The 16307-nt window shown below is 39.6% G+C and overlaps 1 protein-coding gene across 2 annotated transcripts in view; it reads left to right on the top strand.

Annotated features, from left to right (window-relative positions):
• The window catches only part of LRRC69 (leucine rich repeat containing 69), a 91313-nt gene extending 77334 nt beyond the window's left edge, over positions 1-13979 (top strand). For both annotated transcript variants that reach the window (XM_026014921.1, XM_026014916.1), the window contains one exon: positions 13869-13979. In XM_026014921.1, coding sequence (XP_025870706.1) covers positions 13869-13979 — 111 coding nt within the window. The remainder of the gene's footprint in view (positions 1-13868) is intronic.
• Positions 13980-16307: the final 2328 nt, after the last annotated feature.

Genomic DNA, 16307 nt, shown 5'->3' with positions numbered 1-16307 from the left:
AAGGGGGAAGCACTTGATGACAAATGGGTCTTTATTCTTGACATAAAACAACTAGAAACAACCAAATATCAAATTGTAATTGCTTTTATTCAGGTGAATGTGAAATTAGGAGGTACTTATGAAGTGGTGAGATGAGGACTGGAAAAGTAGTTGAAAAGTTTCGCTCAAATATCAGATATTAATCTTTACCATGATTCATCCAGATGCTTTTGTCTTTTTCCAAATGTTACAGCTTGTGCCATCTGAGTTTGGCGAGTCCTTAGCAATGATAGAATTGTCAATAATTTCAGCATAATTGATATTTAAGTATTAACTCCTAGTGATATAAATCTTTGAAATAGCAACAAAACTTAATCCTTTTTAGTTACTACCAGCTTGGGCCATATTTGAACTAGTGACTTAGAGGTAACCTATATAGTCTCATAAAATCCTTTCCAAACACTGGAGAGTGATCCTGGACCCTAGATATGCATTTGATAGTTTTCATTTTGTATAGTTACGTTAGTTGAACTTAACGTTTCCCCAGATACCTTTAAAGTTGAAGAGTTTAGGGAGGGAACAGTTTGGAAAGTGAACTCTCAACCCTGTATTGAATGATGTAATGTAATTAAAACTACCCTCAAAAGAGATTAGATTGAGTAGGTTTCACTACAAATGAGTGAAAATGCTGATCTACTCTATGAAAATAAATGAAAATTTGCAACCTTAATTCCTTTTTTATGACAAGCTGCCAGTAATGAAACATAATATAAGATTACATTTAATAATTTTACTCATTACTTATAGAGCAAAATCTTACTTTGCAGTAAAAAGTTATTACTGTTTAGATACCACTGACATTCATTTATGAAACTGATCATTCCAACCAGCCAACTGTGAAAATGAATGTAGGTTTTAAAACATTTATGCACTGGTTAGTCAATTTAATGTACATTAGGCACGAAGAGGATCAGAAGGCATCACATTTCTAATTCTAAACAGTCGTGAAAGTAATATGTATTTATTGTTCAGAAAAATTGAAATGGTGTGAATGTTCCTTATTATTTTATTCAGAAAATAGCAAAAACAATTATAGTATAAATGAACTCATGCACTGTGTCTTGATTACTTCTTCTCCTATGGGAACTCATTGAATTTTCTCTTTAGAAAACTCTCTTGTTCTTAAACTGCTGGGTAGAGTCACAGTTGTGTTCAATATCTGTGCTTGTTTTTTCTTCTAAAGAGTCTCAAATTACTTTCAACTTCAGTACATTTATCTGAAGCTGTACATCGCCAAAATGTTTGAACTTCCCACATGAAATAAAGAGGACACTGATGATCCAGAGATGGTGTTGGAGAGCAGGATCACTCCATAGAGGAGAGAATGCTGCTTAGCCGGATAGGCGGCTGGAATCTGAGCAGGATTTTCTTTCTTGTTTCTGCTATTACCACAGTCCAAAGTGCCCTATACAGGTGGAATGACCATATAATGTATGACTTAAGTCAAGATGCCTTTGAGAGTGAAAGTGAACATTACTAATAAGCTGGAGAGCCAGCAGGAAACCAGGACTGTCCTGGGTAAATCTGAATGTGTGGCTCCACTTAGATGGAACAGTTAACTTTAGGGTCGTGCTCACTGCTGGCTTTTATCACTGCTGGTGTGGAGGAGTTGTCATTCTGAATGTTCACCTTGGGTTTTTAAAATTATTTTCAGTCACTCCATAAATATTTGACATCCCGCTTTCAGCAGGAAACTCTGGATGCTAAGCACAGTGCAAATAAGTAGGGGGCCTAGTTGGTCCCAAATGGTTTAAAATCTAAGAGTTTAAAATCCTAAAGATGAAAAAGACGCTATTAATAAAAACTAAATGTTAAATGAGTGATAAGAGCTTTAGTGCATCAAAGAAGAAGATGAGATCATTGTATAAGTTGTCCGGCCTGGAGACTGCCCAGAAAGATGCTGCGAGGCCTTGACATAGGTAGAGTTCCGATACATGGAGAAGGAAGCAGAGGGGATATTTTGGAAGAGAACGATATGGAGGAAAATGAATCTTGTTCATAGGGCAGTGAGTCAATTAAGTTGGTTCGTGGTTGGGAATGGGAGAAAGAAAGATTATTTTAAAAATGAGGTCAAATTCTATGAACCTGTCAAAGGATAGAATATGGAGTTTGAACTTGATCCCATTTGGAAATGGAGTCCTACTGAATGTGCAGGGACAAGCCAATGATATAAAGAAAGATGTATTTTAGAAGGAATCATTTGGCAGGAGAGTGCAGGAGGTTGAAGAGAAGGGAAGCTGAAGAGACCTTTCAGTGGTTGCCTAGCGTGGGTGTAAGGTGTAGCATTAGAATGCAAGGAAAGGAACCTCCGTGGGGAAGGAAGGATGATGGAACTTTGTTGATTGGCTGTGGGAAACTGCCGAAGGGCATGAGGGAGAAGACCAGAAAACCCCAGAGGGAGCTGATTTGGGAGGCAAGACCCCAAGTTTTATCGCAGACATACCGAGTTTCAAGTGTTGTGTGGATGATTCAAGAGAATATGTTTAGGGAGTTGGAGATCATACAGCAAAGCGCCATACTTCTGTGCATTATCTGAAAATGTGTGCACTTTCCAACAACTGTTCATTCTTTCAGAGAGCTCTGCACGCTTCGTAAACTGTAATCAAAATTCTACTTTGGTGAAAGAAGCTGGGAGGAATATTCTGACTAACACTGAGTAAGAGTTTAATGAACTTAGGTTTTTATCCTGTCTCTTGCTTGAACTCTGAGGCTTAAGGTAAAGGACCTTCCTTCTCACTGCTTCTGGACTAATCTCTTATCTGGGCAATGAAGGGATTAGATCAAAGCCTCTTCTAGCTTCAGAGTGTCCAAGGGGCTGTCAGAGTCATGCTTTTCATGGTCCTGCTAATTTGGAACATGATACCGGTATCAGTTTCCCATTGGTGCTGTAACAAATTGCTGCAAATCTGGTGTCTTAATGAAAATTTATGATGTTACAGTTCAGTAGGTCAGAAGGTTCAGTAGGTCATGAGTCTCACTGAGCTAAAATGAAGGGGTCAGCAGGGCTACATTGCTTTCTGGAGGCTCTAGAGGAGGATCCATTTTCTTGTTCTTTCCAGCTTTTAGAGGCCACTGACATTCCTTGGCTCATGGCGCCTTCCTCTGTCCTCAAAGTCACATTGACAGATCTGGTCTTTCTCATACACATCACTTGGATTTTCTCTTCTCCCCTCCCCTCCCCTCCCCTCCCCTCCCCTCCCCTCCCCTCCCCTCCCCTCCCCCCCCCTCCTCTCCTCTCCTCTCCTCTCCTCTCCTCTCCTCTCCTCTCCTCTCCTCTTCCACTTTTAACAATCATTGTGATGAAATTGGGTCCATCTAGATAATACAGAATAATTATGGACCTCTCACGGTCCTTATATTAATCACACCTGTAATGCACCTTTCTGCATAAGGTAACATACATATTCACAGGTGCCAGGGATTAGGACATGAACATCTTTGCGGGGTGGGGGGTGGTGGTGGCAGTGAGGGGGTGGGGACATTATTCTGCCTACTATGATACTTTTCCGAAGAAAACAGGAAACTATCTTACTCTTTTCTTATGCTTTGTGTTTCATGTAATACTGAAACCTCATTCAAAGCTTTACTTCATTCTGTGATATAAATATGCATTTTGATAATTTAAAAAAATTTCTTAGTTTAAAAGATGACAATGATTGTCACTGATAAGGCATGAGTTGAATGATTTTTTTTAAATCTCTTAATTCCACCATTCAAAAAATATAAAACTTAGTAAATATATGCTTTTAAACTTAAAGTGCAAAACTCCTTTTTTCCTAAAATAGGGAGAGGATGTAATCATATATTCATTTGCCTTAGGAAATAATGCATTTCAGTATAAATAGTAAAGGGTGAAAAATTAGACTGTAGTATAGCTTTTCACATTTTAAAGCTTTTTGCTACAAAGATATTTCAGAATAAAAGCATGTCTAATCATAGACCAATTCCTTTTCCTTTTCTAACTTCAGCTTGACAAAAAGGAGCTTTCAGATGTTTCAGTTTCTATCTGTAAACAACCACCAAAGCAGTAATTATCTTCCACATAGTCTTGAAGTCATGTTAATTGAGGTTTGTGAAGAGAGGTCCTCGGTAAGAGGGTGTGTCATTATTCCTTTGTAACGTGCTCTTGTCAGACAGGTGTCGTACTGGTAGAAATCATTGTGACGATGCACAAATAGGCGTAGAAATTCATTTTTTAATTTTTAATTTTTTCTTTTTAAAAATTTAAATTCAATTAATTAACATATAATGTCTTATTTGTTTCAGAGGTAGAGGTCATTGATTCTTCAGTCTTAAATAATACTGAGCACTCATTACATTACGTGCCCTCCTTAATGTCCATCACCCAGTTACCCTATTCCCATCCCCCTACCCTCCAGTGACCTTCCTATGTTTGTTTGTTTCCTATGATTAAAGTCTCTTATGGTTTGTCTCCCTCTCTGATTTCATCTTGTTTTATTTTTTCTTTTCTTCTCCTATGATCCTCCATTCTGTTTCTTAAATTCCACATAAGAGTGAGATCATATGATAATTGTCTTCCTCTGATTGATTAATTTCACTTAGTATAATATGTCCTAGTTCCATCCACATCTTTGCAAATGGGCATACAAATTTAAATGGATATCAACAGGTCAGGTATTTGAGACTTTCATTTTTTATGAAAACATTCCTGAGTCCAGTGACTCTAGATGGAAAAATATGTTCCCAAGGAATTATGTTGGGTTCATTTTTCTTAGTAAAATTTCCAGGAAACAATTCATAGCCCTGATAAATATCAGAAATAGTAATTATTAAGTTATAGAATAATTACAAGCAAAGTTTCATAGTCAGTACAAAACTGATAATGGTCCTTGGTAAAATAAGCTCCTAAAAAGCGAAACAAAATATTTTATTCTAATTAACTGATACCCCCAAAAAGGGGAAAGAGGGATACACTTTGCATTCCTGCCTGCAACAAGAGCCAACTCAAACCCTACCCATAGAGTTTCTTAATGACACAAGGGAAATGGCTAAAACCACAGTGGAAATAGAAAATATCTTCAATAGTTTCTATTGTAAACTTTTTACCCCAGAGAAACAGGACAAAGCAAACCAGATTAACTATGGCCCCGCTTGTTTCCTTGGTTTACGTTTGTCTTTCTTTCTGTAACCTCCTCTTGGTTCATGGCTCTACTCTTTGTTCTAGTTTCTCAAAGAGCACTAAGTGAAGTGTATTAGCATGGTTTATTTTGATAGCCCGCAGTTCTAGACGAAATGTGCTACAGTAGTTAGCAGGGGTAGCTGATTGGATGAGATGCAAAGGGGAAAAAACACATTTAGCTTTTGAGCACAATTTCAACACTTAGCCATTATAATCTAATGAATCACTATGATCCTGTATAGATTTAAAATACGGTACATAATGTGTGTATCGTTGGAAAACTTTATGAATGTTTCTTACCCCTGGACTAATATATTCATTTATTTATTTTTTTTAATAAATTAATTTTTATTGGTGTTCAATTTACCAACATACAGAATAACACCCAGTGCTCATCCAGTCAAGTGTCCCCCTCAGTGCCCATCACCCATTCACCCTCACCCCCCGCCCTCCTCCCCTTCCACCCCCCCTAGTTCGTTTCCCAGAGTTAGGAGTCTTTATGTTATGTCTCCCTTCCTGATATTTCCCACACATTTCTTCTCCCTTCCTTTATATTCCCATTCACTATTATTCATATTCCCCAAATGAATGAGAACATACACTGTCCTTCTCCGATTGACTTACTGCACTCAGCATAATACCCTCCAGTTCCATCCACGTTGAAGCAAATGGTGGGTATTTGTCGTTTCTAATTGCTGAGTAATATTCCATTGTATACATAAACCACATCTTCTTTATCCATTCATCTTTCGATGGACACCGAGGCTCCTTCTACAGTTTGGCTATTGTGGACATTGCTGCTAGAAACATCGGGGTGCAGGTATCCCGGTGTTTCATGGCATCTGAATCTTTGGGGTAAATCCCCAACAGTGCAATTGCTGGGTCGTAGGGCAGGTCTATTTTTAACTCCCTGAGGAACCTCCACACAGTTTTCCAGAGTGGCTGCACCAGTTCACATTCCCACCAACAGTGTAAGAGGGTTCCCTTTTCTCCGCATCCTCTCCAACATTTGTTGTTTCCTGCGTTGTTAATTTTCCCCATTCTCACTGGTGTGAGGTGGTATCTCATTGTGGTTTTGATTTGTATTTCCCTGATGGCAAGTGATGCAGAGCATTTTCTCATGTGCATGTTGGCCATGTCTATGTCTTCCTCCGTGAGATTTCTCTTCATGTCTTTTGCCCATTTCATGATTGGATTGTTTGTTTCTTTGGTGTTGAGTTTAATAAGTTCTTTATAGATTTTGGAAACTAGCCCTTTATCTGATATGTCATTTGCAAATATCTTCTCCCATTCTGTAGGTTGTCTTTTAGTTTTGTTGACTGTATCCTTTGCTGTGCAAAAGCTTCTTATCTTGATGAAGTCCCAATAGTTCATTTTTGCTTTTGTTTCTTTTGCCTTCGTGGATGTATCTTGCAAGAAGTTACTGTGGCCAAGTTCAAAAAGGGTGTGGCCTGTGTTCTCCTCTAGGATTTTGATGGAATCTTGTCTCACATTTAGATCTCTCATCCATTTTGAGTTTATCTTTGTGTATGGTGAAAGAGAGTGGTCCAGTTTCATTCTTCTGCATGTGGATGTCCAATTTTCCCAACACCATTTATTGAAGAGACTGTCTTTCTTCCAATGGATAGTCTTTCCTCCTTTATTGACTATTAGTTGACCATAAAGTTCAGGGTCCACTTCTGGGTTCCCTATTCTGTTCCATTGATCTTTGTGTCTGTTTTTGTGCCAGGACCACACTGTCTTGATGACCACAGCTTTGTAGTACAACCTGAAATCTGGCATTGTGATGCCCCCAGCTATGGTTTTCTTTTTTAAAATTCCCCTGGCTATTCGGGGTCTTTTCTGATTCCACACAAATCTTAAAATAATTTGTTCTAACTCTCTGAAGAAAGTCCATGGTATTTTGATAGGGATTGCATTAAACGTGTAAATTGCCCTGGGTAACATTGACATTTTCACAATATTAATTCTTCCAATCCATGAGCATGGAATATTTTTCCATCTCTTTGTGTCTTCCTCAATTTCTTTCAGAAGTGTTCTATAGTTTTTAGGGTATAGATCTTTTACCTCTTTGGTGGTTTATTCCTAGGTATCTTATGCTTTTGGGTGCAATTGTAAATGGGATTGACTCCTTAATTTCTCTTTCTTCAGTCTCATTGTTAGTGTATAGAAATGCCATTGATTTCTGGGCATTGATTTTGTATCCTGCCACGCTACCAAATTGCTGTATGAGTTCTAGCAATCTTGGGGTGGAATCTTTTGGGTTTTCTATGTAGAGTATCATGTCATCGGCGAAGAGGGAGAGTTTGACTTCTTCTTTGCCAATTTGAATGCCTTTAATGTCTTTTTGTTGTCTGATTGCTGAAGCGAGGACTTCCAGTACTATGTTGAATAGCAGTGGTGAGAGTGGACATCCCTGTCTTGTTCCTGATCTTAGGGGAAAGGCTCCCAGTGCTTCCCCATTGAGAATGATATTTGCTGTGGGCTTTTCGTAGATGGCTTTTAAGATGTCGAGGAATGTTCCCTCCATCCCTACACTCTGAAAAGTTTTGATCAGGAATGGATGCTGTATTTTGTCAAATGCTTTCTCTGCATCTAATGAGAGGATCATATAGTTCTTGGTTTTTCTCTTGCTGATATGATGAATCACATTGATTGTTTTGCGAGTGTTGAACCAGCCTTGTGTCCCGGGGATAAATCCTACTTGGTCATGGTGAATAATTTTCTTAATGTGTTGTTGGATCCTATTGGCTAGTATCTTGTTGAGAATTTTTGCATCCATGTTCATCAGGGATATAGGTCTGTAATTCTCCTTTTTGGTGGGGTCTTTGTCTGGTTTCGAAATTAAGGTGATGCTGCTGACCTCATAGAACGAATTTGGAAGTACTCCATCTCTTTCTATCTTTCCAAACAGCTTTAGTAGAATAGGTATGATTTCTTCTTTAAACGTTTGATAGAATTCCCTTGGGAAGCCATCTGGCCCTGGACTCTTGTGTCGTGGGAGGTTTTTGATGACTGCTTCAATTTCCTCCCTGGTTATTGGCCTGTTCAGGTTTTCTATTTCTTCCTGCTCCAGTTTTGGTAGTTTGTGGCTTTCCAGGAATGCGTCCATTTCTTCTAGATTGCCTAATTTATTGGCGTAGAGCTGTTCATAATATGTTTTTAAAATCGTTTGTATTTCCTTGGTGTTGGTAGTGATCTCTCCTTTCTCATTCATGATTTTATTAATTTGAGTCTTCTCTTTTTAATAAGGTTGGCTAATGGTTTATCTATCTTATTAATTCTTTCAAAGAACCAACTCCTGGTTCTATTGATCTGTTCCACAGTTCTTTTGGTCTCGATTTCATTTAGTTCTGCTCGAATTTTAATTAACTCTCTTGTTCTGCTGGGGGTGGGGTCCATTTGCTGCTTTTTCTCTAGTTCCTTTATGTGTAAGGTGAGCTTTTGTATTTGAGTTCTTTCCAGTTTTTGAAGGGATGCTTGTATTGTGATGTATTTCCCCCTCAGGACTGCTTTTGCTGCATCCCAAAGATTTTGAATGGTTGTATCTTCATTCTCATTAGTTTCCATGAATCTTTTTAATTCTTCCTTAATTTCCTGGTTGACCTTTTCATCTTTTAGCAGGATGGTCCTTAACCTCCACGTGTTTGTGGTCCTTCCAAACTTCTTGTTGTGATTAAGTTCTAATTTCAAGGCATTATGGTCTGAGAATATACTGGGCACTATCCCAATCTTTTGGTATCGGTTCAGATCCGATTTGTGACCCAGTATGTGGTCTATTCTGGAGAAAGTTCCATGTGCACTTGAGAAGAATGTGTATTCAGTTGAGTTTGGATGTAAATTTCTGTAGATATCTGTGAAATCCATCTGGTCCAGTGTATCATTTAAAGCTCTCGTTTCTTTGGAGATGTTGTGCTTAGAAGACCTATCGAGGGTAGAAAGAGCTAGATTGAAGTCACCAACTATAAGTGTATTATTATCTAAGTATTTCTTCAGTTTGGTTATTAATTGGTTTAAATATTTGGCAGCTCCCACATTCGGGGCATATATATTGTGGATTGTTAAGTCCTCTTGTTGGATAGATCCTTTGAGTATGATATAGTATACCTCTTCATCTCTCACTATAGTCTTCGGGGTAAATTTTAATTTATCTGATATGAGGATGGCTACCCCTGCTTTCTTTTGAGGGCCATTTGAATGGTAAATGGTTCTCCAACCTTTTATTTTCAGGTTGTAGGTGTCCTTCTGTCTAAAATGAGTCTCTTGTAGACAGCAAATAGATGGGTCCTGCTTTTTTATCCAGTCTGAAACCCTGCACCTTTTGATGGGGTCATTAAGCCCATTCACGTTCAGAGTTACTATTGAGAGATATGAGTTTAGTGTCATCATATCTATTCAGTCCTTGTTTTTGTGGATTGTTCCACTGAACTTCTTCTTAAAGGGGAATTTTAAGAGTCCCCCTTAAAATTTCTTGTAGAGCTGGTTTGGAGGTCACATATTCTTTCAGTTCCTGCCTGTCTTGGAAGCTCTTTATCTCTCCTTCCATTTTGAATGAGAGCCTTGCTGGATAAAGTATTCTTGGTTGCATGTTCTTCTCATTTAGGACCCTGAATATATCCTGCCAGCCCTTTTTGGCCTGCCAGGTCTCTGTGGAGAGGTCTGATGTTACCCTAATACTCCTCCCCATAAAAGTCAGGGACTTTTTTTCTCTTGCTGCTTTAAGGATCTTCTCCTTATCTTTGGAATTTGCAAGCTTCACTATTAAATGTCGAGGTGTTGAACGGTTTTTATTGATTTTAGGGGGGGGATCTATTTCCTGGATATGAATGCCTGTTTCCCTTCCCAGTTTAGGAAAGTTTTCAGCTAGGATTTGTTCAAATACATATTCTGGCCCTCTGTCCCTTTCAGCTCCCTCGGGAACCCCAATTAAACGTAGGTTTTTCTTCCTCAGGCTGTCGTTTATTTCCCTTAATCTGTCTTCATGGTCTCTTAATTGTCTGTCTCTTTTTTCCTCAGTTTCCCTCTTTGCCATCAACTTGTCTTCTATGTCACTCACTCGTTCTTCCACCTCGTTGAGCCTCGTCGTTAGGACTTCTAGCTTGGATTGCATCTCATTTAATTGATTTTTAATTTCTGCCTGATTAGATCTAAATTCTGCAGTCATGAAGTCTCTTGAGTCCTTTATGCTTTTTTCTAGAGCCACCAGTAGCTGTATAATAGTGCTTCTGAATTGGCTTTCTGACATTGAATTGTAATCCAGATTTTGTAACTCTATGGGAGAGAGGACTGTTTCTGATTCTTTCTTTTGAGGTGAGGTTTTCCTTCTAGTCATTTTGCTCAGTGCAGAGTGGCCAAAAACAAATTGTATTGGGAAAAGGAGAAAAAGAGAGAGAAGGAAAGAAAAGAGAAAAAGAAAAAAGAGAAAGAAGAAAAAAAGGGAAAAAAGAGAAGAAAAACAGAAAAAAAAAACGAAAATAAAGGGGGGGAAGCAAACAGAAATCAAAAAGTAAAAAAACAAAACAAAACAACAACAAAAAAAAACAACACGGGGGAGTATCTTCTGATTCTGTATACTTTAAGTCCCTTGACTTCCCCTGGAACTTGTGTGTCTTGCTGGTCTTCTGGGGGAGGGGCCTGCTGTGCTGATTCTCAGTTGTTAGCACTTGGGGGAGCTGCTCTGCCCCTGCCTGGTGCAGGGCTCAGTGGGGGTTGTTCACCCCGTGAGGCCCCAGGAGGAGCAACCGCAGTGGCGGGGCCAGCTCTGCAGCCCTGGAGTCAGCCCCCGCAGTAACTCCAGGGCTCTCCGTCTGCAGGGCCTGGAGGCTCTGGGGCGGGCCGCTGATCTGCTCAGCTCGGGGCAGGGGCGTCCTTGCTGTCCTGGGCCCTCCCGGCCTCTGCCTGTCCTGGGGGAGGCCGGATCCTGGGCTGTGTCCCGGCGCTCAGTGCTCCGGGGCCTGCGCTGTTGGATTCGCTCCCGCCCCGCAGCCCCCTCCGCGGAGCCGCCGCCCGAGCCCCTCCGAGCTGCTCCGGGTCCCGCCGTGCGCGCTGCAGCCCTTAGGGAGCTCGGCGCACTCTCCCGGGGTGCAGGTGCCTGTTAGTGTCCCAGGGAGCCCAAGGGCATCCCCGCCCTCCTGGGTCCTGCTCTAACTCCCTGCGGGCCCCTTTCCACCCTGGAAGGTTGGTGCAGCTCCTGCTCCTCCGGGACGGGGCTCTCCTGTCCTGGGGGCACTCGCCCTGGCCTCAGCCCGGCTCCTCGCGGGCCCCTCCCCCGTGGAGGCCTTTTGTGTCTTTATCTCTTTTTCCCCATCTTTCTGCCTGATAGAAGCACGAACTCTTCTCACTGTAGCGTTCCAGCTGGTCTCTCTTTAAATCTCAGGCCGAATTCGTAGATTTTCAGGATGATTTGAAGGTTTTCTAGGTAATTTGGTGGGGACAGGTGACTTGGGGACCCTACTCTTCCACCACATTGCCCCTCCTCCAATATATTCATTTATTATTGATAGTCCATGGTTTAACATTTTATGGTCTATTTATTGTTTATACAGTATTGTTTCCCCAATGCAGTATGCACATTCCTGAGCTCTCACAGCTGACTCTTTCTGAATGTCCTTTCATGTCCTTTCCAGACAGTCACAACCTAGTCATCCTTCAAAACCCAGCTCACCGTTTTCTTATACTGTAAAATCTTGCTTACCATGCAGCCTACAGTGGTGTCTCCCTTCTCTGAACTAATATAGAACCTGTCATGATGTTGAGCCTTATGTTTCTAGTTATTATTTGTGTTTATTTATTAGCTTTCCAACTAGATACTGAAAAGATTCTTCGAGGCAGAGATTATTTGTTCTATATCTTTGTATCCTTGGCACTTTGCTTAACATGGTTCAGGTTTTAGGTTGCTTATAATTTGTCAGGACTTTTGGCTGCAAATTAAGCCCAATTTATGCACTAACTAACTATTAAGTATTAAGAAAGCCTAGGAATGGATCTGGCTGAATATTTAGTCATGCTGGATCAGGTAACCCAAATTTATCATCTGCAATCTGTCCTTTTATGTGTATTGTCTCTGCTTTCCTTTGTCTTGGTTTTGCACTCATTGCACCCTACACTTTGCCTTCTGGCAACAGAGGGAGAGCTTCCCTCTCTTCGTAGATCCAGGGAAAGCCCTAGGGCTGATGTTCATTGGCTTTTTTGGACTGTCTTGGGTTATGTGCCAGACTTGAGTTACATGCCTAAGTCTTGAGCCAGAGAGTGGGATCAGTTATCCTCTCTCTTTTATAACATATACACTGAAATCAGTGAAGGGCGTTTCCCAAAAGGAAAAGATGGGCTTTTGTGCCAGCAGAATGGGGAATAGATGCTGACAGGCATGAATAAGATGCTGATTGGAGATTTCAGTAAATGTTTGCTGATTAGTCAACTAAACCTTTTAGGGATAAAGTCGGATTTGTAGAGATTCTGTACCATTTTCCACCTTCATCCCAAATATTTTATCATTAGATAGTGCCATATGTCATCTGAGTACTTCATAGTCATGGTTGGAGGTGGATGTGAAGGTGATATGACATATGACTTTGACTTCCCCACTGATTTAACACCAAGGTTGAAAGGTTATTACTCTCTCAAGGATGGATTAATAACTGTGCTTAGGTACCTTGAACCTTTAAATGGGCCCTCACAGTTATTTTGTGGAAGAGCGAATAAAACAGTAACGAAACCTCTCACTGTGGATTTTGATGATGACAGCCCAGTGGGCTCATGATAAAAGTATGTAGCATTGTCAACTGGTTTAACTACTAGTTGTGTGACTGTTTTGGAGTCTTTCACTGAGAACTATGTTGACTTCAGAAATTGTTTATAAAACATACAAATGGTGAGCTTTTGAAGTTGTCATTGTTTCCAGCATTAGTGGTCAAGACATGTATACTAAGCTGGATAATAGGGTTTTTGACTGCCTATTTTGTGCATTGAGAATGAAAAACAGAGATTTGAAGTACAAAAACCTAAGTCACATATTCAACAAATTGTCTGAAATCCAGGCAATAGAGATCATAATGAAAATTATAGATAGCAAAGATTATTAATTTCCATGGGAAGTGGATACTCGACAGGCCAAACCTAGATATCCATTGGGGGGGGGGGTTGTTCAATAATTGTGTGCAAATCGATCAATTTAACATCCCTGTAGGACGGAAATCAGGTTTGTGTGGATTCTGAATTGTTCTTTACCTTCATTCCAAACACATTATGGTTAGACAGTATAATAATATATTTGGATAAAAGCGTAGATAATCCTTTATCATTTGAATTTGTTTTTTAAAAAATTTATTTATTTATTTTAGAGAGAGTGGGGGGAGGGGCAGAGGAAAAGGGAGGGAGAGAATCTCAAGCAGACTCCGTGCTGAACCTGATGTGGGGCTGAATCCCAGGACCCTGAGATCATAACCTGAGCTGAAACCAAGAGTCAGATGCTCAACTGACTGAGCCACCCAGGCACCTCATTGTTTAGTTTTGAATATGCCTTTCTTAGCTAATTTGTTTGTGTGTGGGAAAAGAGCAAATCAAGCATAAATAGAATAGTATGTCCTTTAGAAATTAATGTTGTGAAATGTCTGAGAAAGTTAATATTTACTTTATTCAAAAATACTTACTGAGTACCGTTTTAATTTTATCTTTAATTTTTACCTTTTAGAACTGGAAGATAAGCAGAAATCTAAAGCTGGTACCTCTTCGAATATTAATTTGTTCTTACAAATGTTTCAATAAACGTGGCCCTAACCTCTTTGGAATTGCTCAAGTATAGAGCTGGTGAGAAACTCATTTAGAGCCTCACATGACTTGCCCCATCAGCTCTGCACACACAGTCAGATTATGCCCTACTTATGATACCATGCTGTGTCTCTTCTCTTTGCCAATACATTAAGCAAAGGAAGTAAAATTATTTACTTGTAAAGATCCCAGTGTAAGCACTATAATCTCCCTTTAGCTTGTTTAGATTCTAAGAATGCTGTTTCTTCTTTGATTTAAAATAAAGAGTGGAAGAATAAAGATCTGTGTGGCAAGTGTTATTTTTTCCTGTCATTTTAAGACCACCACCTTCCTTTTCTAGATAAGTATTAAGAGACTTTGAGGGGGACAAGTATTTATTTTATGCGTGTTTTGCCATTGAAAGAGAATTACTTTTTAGTGCTAGACAGTTGTATCACATTTGTATGATTTCAGATGAGCTCTTCTTTTTGAAGAGGCACTAATGTCTTACTAAGATAAAACCTTTATTCTACTTAAAATGGAGTAGAAGGCTGGAAACCCAGGCTTGGTTACTCCTAATATCACTTTGTTTATACTTTTAAAGTTTTGTTCCTTATTTTTGTTTTTCACAAGAGACACTTACAGAAGCCAGCGCAATAGTTCTTAAATGAGAATGAGTCCTTTTCTTTGAAGGACCACAGAAAAGGAGAGAAAGAAGTTATGAAAATATATGGTATAGTTTGCATAGACCAGTGGTCTTTGCCTGTGTGGTTCTGTCCAGCAGCAGCTGAGAACTTGTTAGAAATAGAAATTATTTGGTCCTACCGTAGACCTACTAAATCAGAAACTAGGGGGGTACAACTCAGCAATCTGTGTTTTATCAGATCCTCTAGGTGATTTCGAGCCATGCTCTCCTTTGAGAACCATAGGTACTGATTAAGAGAAAATTGCTATAGGTTCAGAAGAGCAAGAGATTTGACCATAATTTTATTTAAACTCCACTAGAAATATGTTTCTTCACATAACTATTTGGCGGTACTTCTGGTAGAAAGCGGAGTGGATTCTCATTTTTCATATATTTTATTATTTATATTACTTTCTCAACTAGACCTTTTTTTAGTTCACTTCAGGATATACTCCTTCATGTATCAGGGTTGCCTCTAGCATACCTGGGAAGCTAAATCAGTGGAGCACAGCGGAAAGGCCTTCAATCAATACCAGAGTCAAGCCCCACCGAGACAGAGATGGGGCCTCAAGGTAAATTTCTAAAGGCTCCATTAATCAAGAATGCATTTTAAACAAAAATAAAAAACAAAGTACAAATGAAAGTCATAGGAGCTCATTAAAAATGAGTTATAGGAATAAACGGTGTGTGTTTATTGAGGGAAAACTACTCAGAAAATTGATTTCGATTAGGGAAATATTTTTATGCAACATGTGCTGTTCAAAAGAGCATTTTGTTTACCATTTCAATCTCGACCTCAGCCACAGTTTATAGGCCATCTTGGTTCTGGGGAGAACACTGTATCCATCCATTCATCTATGTACTCATTTGTTCAACAAATATTTCAAGTACCCTTGAACTTCAGGTGACATGAAAAGAAAATGTTAGCTCTACCTTTCCACCCCATCCTTGTCATATCTCAGGGTCCTGAGACCTGTTTTCTGCCCCCTTTTCCAAAACTGATCTTTTGGAGGTCAGCCGTCACTTCCTACCAATTCACTTGTTCCTCATCTGGCTGGTCTTCCCTGCAGATTTGAGCTCAGTTGACCTTTGTCTACCTCTTGGAACTATATGCTTTAGGTTCATTCTTTATTTCTCTGGTGGCCTCTTCCGATACCTCTAACCGAATTCTCTATATTCTTTCAAAAACAAGGGTTCTACGAGACTCTTTGTTCAGTACATTTTCTTCTCTTAGTACTTTTTCTTTACTTGAAGGAACTCATCTACTCCTACCAGTTTTATTTAGCTTCATTTATCACACCTGGTGAGTAGCTCCTCTGTCTCTTTAGTTTTAGCTGATGTTTCCAAGCTTTCCATTACAACATTTCTAAAACAGGACTGATTCTCTTCTCTCTCTCTCTTTTTTTTAAAAAAGATTATGTATTTATTTATTTGAGTGAGAGCAGGAGCAGGGGGGAGGATCAGAGGGAGAGAAAGAAGCAGGCTCTCCATTGAGCAGTGAGCCTGACATAGGGCTCAATCCCAGGACTCTGGGATCATGATCTGAGCTGAAGGCAGATACTTAACCTATTGAGGTGCCCCAAGACTGATTCTCTTCTTCACAAATTGTTGTCTTCCTATGTTGTAAACACATATTTACTGAGGCACAACTATTTACCAGGCACTGTTTTTTTTTTGTTTGTTTGTTTGTTTTTGTTC

This window comes from Vulpes vulpes, chromosome 13 (assembly GCF_048418805.1).
Source record: "Vulpes vulpes isolate BD-2025 chromosome 13, VulVul3, whole genome shotgun sequence".
Classification (NCBI taxonomy): domain Eukaryota; kingdom Metazoa; phylum Chordata; class Mammalia; order Carnivora; family Canidae; genus Vulpes; species Vulpes vulpes.
Note: the sequence above shows the minus strand (reverse complement) of the source record. Positions and strands in the feature narration are given on the sequence as shown.